This window comes from Cherax quadricarinatus, chromosome 53 (genome assembly GCF_038502225.1).
Source record: "Cherax quadricarinatus isolate ZL_2023a chromosome 53, ASM3850222v1, whole genome shotgun sequence".
NCBI lineage: Eukaryota > Metazoa > Arthropoda > Malacostraca > Decapoda > Parastacidae > Cherax > Cherax quadricarinatus.
In genome coordinates, this window is record NC_091344.1 from 20,725,718 (window position 1) to 20,735,037 (window position 9,320).

General features: G+C 45.2%; 1 protein-coding gene and 1 long non-coding RNA gene across 2 annotated transcripts; both read right to left on the reverse strand.

The window, feature by feature from the left end:
• Positions 1-1,857: 1,857 nt before the first annotated feature.
• LOC128692365 (enhancer of split mbeta protein) lies at positions 1,858-2,954 on the reverse strand. The gene has a single exon (XM_053781508.2). The coding sequence runs from the start codon at positions 2,765-2,767 to the stop codon at positions 2,150-2,152; it is 618 nt and encodes a 205-aa protein (XP_053637483.1). The 5' UTR covers positions 2,768-2,954; the 3' UTR covers positions 1,858-2,149.
• Positions 2,955-4,400: 1,446 nt separating this feature from the next.
• LOC138854233 (uncharacterized) lies at positions 4,401-8,940 on the reverse strand. The gene is made up of 2 exons (XR_011393447.1): positions 8,755-8,940; positions 4,401-4,734 (listed from the first exon to the last, which is right to left on the reverse strand). It is a non-coding gene; the product is annotated as an uncharacterized lncRNA (long non-coding RNA).
• Positions 8,941-9,320: the final 380 nt, after the last annotated feature.

The following is a 9,320-nucleotide window of genomic DNA, read 5'->3' on the forward strand; positions in this document are numbered from 1 at the left end:
ACATTGAAAAGATGTTTGTGGGAAGGAAGAATTTAAAGTGATAATTTAGCTATCAGGTGTTTAATCACAGATATAATTCGTGGATGAATAAGTTAGATGTGCAGTACCAGGATATGTTTTTATTTAAGAAATACAAATTATTCTCAAAGATTATATAAATACAATCACTGTTACAATTATAGTCTGGGAGGACAAGTTTAACGTTCTGTAAATTCACTATTGCCTAGTCCCTGAAGAGCTTCAAAAACATCACTGCAGCTTCACCTGAAAGCCGCTTCTCAACTTAATCAAAAACATCACTGCAGCTTCACCTGAAAGCCGCTTCTCAACTTAAGCCTTGAATTGGCGGCTGGCTTTGGCATATTTAGGTAATATATTTCAGGCCTTGACAATGTATGAAGAAAAAGTTTTTAATCTGTCTACATGCAGTGGGTATTTCAACAGTGTTCACCAAGCCAATATATACCATATAGCTTAATTGCTCTTAATATTTAAAGGGGTGGACCAGTAAGCCAGTGGAAGGCCAGTGGGGAGCCATCATATGGCTAAGATCTATATCAGGAAACGCTTGTCCTATTTATTGACGAAACTTGCCTAAATCTGAACTCTGTATTATGCTTTTTTTATTATTACAAATGCTTTCAAAATTTGAAGCAAGGTAGTCTGACACAAATTACTGGGCATTTTGTTCAAGATTGGAAGGCGGTGTGGTGTCATCAGGGGAATAATTCAGAGGGACTGGGTAGGGGTTGTCGAAGTGGTTTGTGCATGGAGAGGGATAGGATGATGAAGAGGTATAAATCTGGGGTGGAGGGTAGGGATTGTACCACGAGCGGTTAGAGGAAGTAAAGGAGGCTTTTGATTTTTGGAGTTTGAACATACAGAAGGCTTGTGTGAACGTATTAGATAGAGAATGAAGACAAGTGATTTGTTATGAACGTGCTGTTGGAGTGTGAGCAAGATAGGGATTCAGGGAAATCGATTAACCGGACTTAGTTCCTGGAGGTGAGAAGGGTAGTGCTTGCACTCTGAAGGAGAGGTAGGGGTCTTGCAGTCAGTCATCTATATTGTGATGTTAGCACACTTCCGGCAAGACTGATTGAATGAATGATGGTAAAATGTTTTATTTTTTTTTTTTTTTTTTTGGGGGGGGTCACCCTGCCGTGTTGGGGGACGGCCATTGAGGTAAAATATATATTAGTTGTATTAATATACCTGTCACCTAACATTTCTACTTTTTTAGTGTTTCATCCTCTTATTAAAATAGTTTCCCGGAAAATGTTTTCTCTGAGTGTATATATTGTGAAAACGATGTCAATTTTCCGTAGACTTCTTATTTTGCTTCAGCTGCCCAGACAAATTCCAGATTATAACTGAAATATATTCTCATGTAAAACGAAAGTCGCAGGGAACGGTTTTACTTAACATTTTACGTAAATAAGGTAATATATTTATTTGTAAGAGTTCTGTATTTTGTTTTAATTACGTAGTTTGTTTTGTTTAGGGTCTTATTGAAGAGGTTAAATCATATAAATTCAGTGATTTTTTTTTTTAGGTAATTTAAAGACTACAAAGGTTAGTCACAAGACGAACATCAAGGATACTCATCCATTGTAATTTAAGGCTTACAGTCGACATAAGTTTTTATAGATACCCAGTACCCATATATTTATACCTTATTGATGTAACTTTTGGTATTTCTTTTTTAGTGTAATGTATGGTTTCATACATTATAGTTTGACTTCATATTATTGGTAATATTTATTTGTTCATTTACATAAATTTATGTGCATTGTCACATACCACTTTTGTCATAAATTATTAAGTCATATTTAGAGTTAAGGGTAGATAAAGATGTTTATAAATTTAAATATTATTTTATTTATTAAATATATGATGATTTTGTAATATGATGGGTGATGAGGTATGATGAGATGTGTGGTGCGTATCACAGAAGGTATCACTTGGCGTAGCGGCCTATCACAGCTGACCCCCATGGTAGGGGGCTATCACAGAATGCAAGGGGCGCTCCTCATTGGTCCTCTCCCCATGACAACATCGTTGGTATGATCAAATAACATTAAACAGGGTGGTGACAAGGCATTGACTGAGGAAGCTGCTTCAGGGGCTGTAGAGAGGGTTGATTTGGTTACCAAGGGCGCCACATGGGACCGGAAGGCGCGGCGATGGTGAGGAGTCCCTGGGGGCGCGGTGATGGACTGCTGCTGGTGCTGCTGCAGGCGGGTGAACTGCTGTTTCTGCTGGAGGTGGAAGGTGTTGGAGAGAGCTCTGAGGCCGAGGAGTAACCACTAGACGCTGATGAGAGAGCAGGCGAGGGTTCTGCCTGGGGCACCAAGATGGTAAGGGGCGCACGCTTCTCGTAGTTAGTGAGGGATATACCCAGGTGAGTCATAAGTTTGGTGCCCAGGGTAACATCTACTCCTTGAACGGAGGCCAGGCAGCGGGACACCTCGGAAGCACAGTGGCTGTATCCTTCACGGAACTTATCTTGGTCTGTAGGGATGGGACGCACGGCAAGCTGGTTGCGACGCTGCAGTTTCTTGAGGTGGGTGACGGTGAGTTCCAACACATCGGCCTTCTCCAACTTAGCAATAGATTCCCCCTCTGCCTGCAGCGCTGACACCATCAGGTCCTTGAGTTCGTCCAGGCACTTGTTGATGCGAGCCCTGCGCTTGCGCTCCAGCATGGGCTTCATCACCTTGCGGTACTGGTAGGTGCGGGACAGCGGCTCCAATTCACAAGCCATCTTGAATTCACAAGACTGGTCAAACAACCAAAAGTTCACAAGTGTAGCAGATTCAGCAGTATGCTGGGCTGGTGGAGCTAGGTGCGCTCTCAGCGAGTATAGGAATGAGTATGGAGTTGCCGCGGGTGCTGGCGGCTTATATGCACTAGGACGAGGAAGGGGAGGAGCCAGCGAGCGTGAGAACGGTGTAGTTGTACGCGTTCCCACACACACACCACCTGCCCCCGCCGCAGCTGCCAGTACACCCTGCCACACACCGCCATATTCCTACTCGCATCTCGCTTCCTCGCTTGCAACACCACACCAAACACATCCTCCTTTAAACCACTCTCATACAATGACTGCAAACTGAACATCTGCAACTTTAGCCACAAGTAGTGCTTGACTGACAACAGAGAAATAATTCACGTGTATATTTACAGTCTCTGTAACTCTTCGGTTCACATTATTATGTATTTAGAAATACGTTTTTACTAGATGCTTATATATGATATTGTCACGATATATTCATCGCGTTCTTAGTAAATACTTTGGGTATTTAGCACATGTGAATGTGGAAGGAATAATACGAGTAGTGGCGTGTTATGGCAGTGGCGGGCGACGGCACCTCATTGCCCCGTGCTTACTCCGAGGGGGTCGGCGGTGGGTGAGGGAGTAATGGGGGGTGTTGGGGTGCGCTGGAATGTCTCAAGACACGGGCAGATGTTTTCCCACAGTCTCAACGCCGTACGCACCTACGAACACACATGCGCGCACGCACACTCATACACCGCCACACAGACGCACGCACACACGCACTCACACCCATCTAAACTTCGGCACGTGACGAGCTAGTCGCTACCTGGCTTAATGCTTCCCTGCTTCATCGTTGTAAACATGCTCACCATACTTTCTAGTAAACATTTAAACTATAAATACTGATGGAGTTAGTTAGGTAGTAAAGATCTGAAGTCATATTAGTGATAAAGAGAGAAAAGTGTTGTAGTGAGCGTGTGTATGTGGCGGCCCCTGGCAGCCCCGGCACGAGGCACAACACGGCGCCATGCGGGCCACTTTTTTTGTTCTGAATGAAACCACGTCTCTTCGTGCGGGTCTTCTTACACGCTGGCCACAGCCTAATAGAAATTCTTGTTTTCTTCCCTCTCTGCCGCTGACACGATGTTCTCGTCAGCTCAAGCAAAGGGCCTGTTGGACAGGGAATTTGTGTGGAGCATGTCCGGGTCACTGGAGACGGACCCAGAGGTGAGGTACATTAATTCACGTGATGAGGTGAGGCACATTATACACACGAGGGGCGATCCCACATGCATACAGATGTGGGTAAAGGAAGTGCCACCGAGCTTTATAATGACAGGTTATGGAGTGTTTGCCCCGGGAAGGGTCCTGCATGACTCATGCTACACCCTAACCCTTTGGAATCTAAGCTGTTAACAACTCTACCATAGGTTTTGGTCTTACCTGAGGAAAGGCTGTAATGATAATAATTGCTCTGGGGTCCTTTAAATGTCAGCTACCAAACCTATACGAAATACGTATTACGCATAAAGCGCTCCAGAACGATGAATTACGTAACTTTCCAGTGGTCCACTCATGCGAATTTCATTCCGAAAAGGATAAGATAGACAAAAATGAATGAACTTGTATACATTTAGTGTGCCTTAGTATTTTTAAGTCACGCCAGGTTATGGCCATTTTGCCATCTAATAATCAGTATATGCTGCCATCGGCTACCCTACAGTCACTTGTCCTTAGGTTGTCTCACTGGGGTGCCGCGTAGCTCACTGGTTACTCTAGGTTATCTGTTGTCGCTTTCAGAGGTCATCACCCCTGCTGCCCGGTCCTAGACCAGGTTCCTGGCCTGATTTGTCAAGCTGTTAGTGTCCGCCACCCCCAGGGTCCCGGGTTCGAGTCCTGGCATGGATAAACTTTAGAGCAGATTTCCTTGCAACCCTATCTCTCCTCCCCATCTGGGAGTAAAAATAGGTGCCTGTGTTAGCCAACTGTTGTGGGTCGCATCTATTGAAAAATGTATTAGAACACCCCGATTCTGTTAGAATATCATATCCCGTGTAAAAATAAAAAGTGATGTGTGCAAGAAATTCGAGTGTTGGAAGTATTCAAGTATTAAGTAAAAAGGATCCATGTACCTAATGAAGCCAATTAGATAAATGACTTGCCTCGCCTCGCCCTCGTCAGTGCCGGCACTACTGAGAGAACCGTAACAGTTTTTTTTCCCCTGACGAATAAACTAACAATAATGTGCGTAATTGCATAACCTCTAGTGATGAGGTGTGAAGTTGGCGGGGATGGTGAGGCAGTCTTGGTGTTGGGGAGATGGGTGGTGATGAAAGAGCGCCATCGTTAATCCTCAAGTTAGCAAAGTCTGGCGCCTAGAAGCTGTTTTCTCACGCTTCTTATTGTCTGAGAGTATCTTTACCAGACAGCTAGAAAGACAGACGCCAAAACATACAACACATTCACAGAGTACCTTACAGTAGGTATATGGTAAATAAATTTAGGTTTAGTGAAGGAAATATATTCGAGGTCTCTTGTTTAAAAATGTAATGAATTATCTGAAGATGAGATTGCTGCACGAAGAACCGTATTACCATTTTAAAAATACTTTTATAGCATTTTTCATTGATTTTTTTCATAATCAGAAGCATATGCATTTAGCTGCAATTCTTCCCACGTGAAGGACTTGGGATTGATAATGTCAGAGGATCTCACCTTCAAGGATCACAACAATGTCACTATCACATCTGCTAGGAAAATGATAGAATGGATAATGAGAACAACGGATGTCATGCCAATGATGATCCTCTTTAAGCCACTTGTTCTCTCTCGGCTGGAATACTGCTGCACACTAGCACCCCCATTCAAGGCAGGTGATGTTGCAAATTTAGAGAATGTACAGAGAACCTTCAGTATACGCATTAGTTTAGTCAGATACCTTAATTACTGGAAACGTTTGAAGTCCCTTGACCTGTACTCCATGGAAAGCAGGCAAACTAGGTACATCATAATCTACACCCTACGAAAGCAAACGATTCGACAGACGGTGCAACATACTCCCAATGAAAAGCAGAGATGCCATGAGTAAACTAAGAGAAAACACAGCAGGTGTCCAGGGCCCAAGACTGTTCAACTGCCTCCCATCATACATAAAGGGGATTATCAATAGAACCCTGACTGTTTTCAAGCGGGAACTAAACAGATACCTAAAGTCAGTGCCCAACCAGCTAGGCAGCGGTTCGTAGGTTGGATTGCTTGCGGCCAGCAGTAACAAACTGATTGATCAGGCCCTGATGCACCAGGAGGCTTTGTCGAGCACCGGGCCGTGGGGGCGTTGACCGCTGGAACGCCCTCCAGTTTGGTTTAGTGAAGCTCTTGTGTATTCACATAATGTGTGTACTACCTCAGCAAGGGATGAGCTCTAGTTCTTGAGCCCTGCTTTTGCACTTCGATTAGATTGTGTGGTTTATTTCCTGACCTTTAAACTTTTTAGATTCAATTCTATTTAGAAACCTTTTACTGAGTTGGCCTCGAATACATACCTTCCTAATGCATCTCATTTGCCAATTGCCCTCACACTGAAGGATTTTGTATTTGTTTATTTTGTGTTTGTGTGTGTGTGTGTGTTTCATGTGGGAATTTCCGAAGGCGTAGTGTGTGTTTTAAGACACGTCCTTGTGAGACCTTACCCCAGAAGCGTCACTGCTTGACCTGTCAACGTCTTCGGAGGAAAGCGAGGAGGCAGGGAAGTGGAGGAAACAGAATAGTGGAGGAGGCAGAGGAGTGGAGGAAGCAGGGCATAATAGAGGCAGGGGAGTGGAGGAAGCAGGGTATAGTGGAGGAGGCAAGAGAGTGGAGGAAGCAGGGTATAGTGGAGGAGGCAGGGGAGTAGAGGAAGCAGGGTATAATGGAGGAGGCAAGGGAGTGGAGGAAGTAGGGTATAGTGGAGGCAGAGGAGTGGAGGAAGCAAGGTGTAGTGGAGGAGGCAGGGGAGTGGAGGAAGCAGGGTATAGTGGAGGAGGCAGGGGAGTGGAGGAAGCAGGGTATAGTGGAGGAGGCAAGGGAGTGGAGGAAACAAGGTACAGTGGAAGAGACAGGGAAGTGGAGAAAGCAAGGTATAGTGGAGGAGGCAGGGGAGTGGAGGAAGCAAGGTATAGTGGAGAAGGCAGAGGAGTGGAGGGAGCAAGGTATAGTGGAAGAGGCAGATGAATGGAGGAGGCAAGGTATAGTGGAGGATGCAGGGGAGTGGAGAAAGCAAGGTATAGTGGAGGAAGCAGGGGAGTAGAGGAAGCAAGGTATAGTGGAGGAGGCAGGGGAGTAGAGGGAGCAAGGTATAGTGGAGGAGGCAGGGAAGTAGTGGGAGCAAGGTATAGTGGAGGAGGCAGGGGAGTAGAGGGAGCAAGGTATAGTGGAGGAGGCAGGGGAGTAGTGGAAGCAAGGTATAGTGGAGGAGGCAGGGGAGTAGAGGGAGCAAGGTATAGTGGAGGAGGCAGGGGAGTAGTGGAAGCAAGGTATAGTGGAGAAGGCAGGGGAGTAGAGGGAGCAAGGTATAGTGGAGGAGGCAGGGGAGTAGTGGGAGCAAGGTATAGTGGAGGAGGCAGGGGAGTAGTGGGAGCAAGGTATAGTGGAGGAGGCAGGGGAGTAGTGGGAGCAAGGTATAGTGGAGGAGGCAGGGGAGTAGTGGGAGCAAGGTATAGTGGAGGAGGCAGGGGAGTAGAGGGAGCAAGGTATATTGGAGGAGGCAGGGAAGTAGTGGGAGGAAGGTATAGTGGAGGAGGCAGGGGAGTAGAGGGAGCAAGGTATAGTGGAGGAGGCAGGGGAGTAGTGGGAGCAAGGTATAGTGGAGGAGGCAGGGGAGTAGAGGGAGCAAGGTATAGTGGAGGAGGCAGGGGAGTAGCGGGAGCAAGGTATAGTGGAGGAGGCAGGGAAGTAGTGGGAGCAAGGTATAGTGGAGGAGGCAGGGAAGTAGTGGGAGCAAGGTATAGTGGAGGAGGCAGGGGAGTAGTGGAAGGTGTAAAGCACGAATTAAGTCTTTAAATTTCTTATTTATATCAAGTGTTAAAAGAATCGGGAAATATTGCAGTAGGATTTTCTGCCTGGTATCACCGACGGAATTTTGGCTAAGACGTTTATTATTCAAGTGTTGCAATGGAGTTGAATTCATTAATAATAAATGTGTCTTATAGCAAACATATTTATGTTATTTTTAATATAACAAAAAATAACGTAACTGAGAGCGGGGGCTGCCCGCTTTAGTGGCATATGGTCTTTACAACACTTCCGCTCTTCCGCATTTAAATGCGTCCAGGTACTGGTTTAATCCTCTCGGTGTTGGTACATTTCCTGTAGGCCGAGCTCCACCATTCATTAGTGTTCCATTCATTCTTACCTGAGCCTAATGACTCCTACGTCTAGATGTCGGTGCAGGGAATCACTAGAGACTACCTCGTACCTATTATTCATTATATGCCATACATATGCCCATTATTATCTAACATAAACTGAAATATTGAAAAAAAACTACAATTATAGTGTAAATAATTTAGGGTTTCCTCATTTCGTTTGGAAGGCAGATTTACGTTGTCCTTCCCTCCGGTAACGTACTAATGGTCACTGGTCTAATGTTATCTTTACCCGGCCTTTCTTTCTCCGCTGTTTACCATCTTGTCGGCGGACACAGGTTGCCCACTTTTAGCACAACTTCCGGGGCGAGGGGAGAGGGGGGAGGGCCGTCTTTGTCGCTGTGTCGCTGGCCTCAAGACGAATCGGTGTGGCATCTGTGATCTTACCTAATGCTATTGTGGGTGGCAAGTGAGGTCCCACATCCGAGCAGAGAGGATGACGGAGTGTGAGGGAGAGATGGAGTGAGAGGGAGAATTGGAGTAAAGGAGAGCTGGAGTGAGTGAGAGGGAGTTAGGAGATGGGGAGAAACAAGCGAAGACAGGAACTAGGGCTGACAAGAGTTTACCTACCTGGATGTGGGTAGGTATCGTATTGAAATACGATATCAGATGGTTATATCACGGAGAACTTTAGAGTCTATGCTGCTCCTTTCTACGTCGTATTGCTCTGGCGAGAGTGAGATTGGAATCATGATAGTGATAAGCAATGGATACGTGTGTGGGAAAGTCTTGATAACAGGACTTATGTTTGTTGTACCGGAGATAGGTTATCATCATTATCTCTTGTAGACATAAAAGTTGATAAACATGTATTGAAACTCATTCTCAGTAGGAACGTAGGGAATATGTAGTTTAAGACAGAATAAGGCCCACACCAGTTCACTAAACATGTTAACCACATACACTGCCTTGATGCTCTCTCTCAGAATTATTGATATTAAAGTTTACTAGCTGTAAAGACATGCAGTGCAGAAAGAATACAAGCTTTTAAACAAAGAAAGGTAATATACCTGCGACAAACAATTTAATGATGAGGGGGAGAGAGAAAAAATAAAGAGTAGGTATGATAGGAAGCACTTAACCTCAGGAGGTGAGTGAGATAAAGGTCTGGGTTATCAAGGTCTCCGCACCAAACA

Coding starts and splice junctions, on each gene's coding strand:
- LOC128692365 (XM_053781508.2), bottom strand. CDS start 2,767: ATGGCTTGTGAATTGGAGCCGCTGTCCCGCACCTACCAGTACCGCAAG.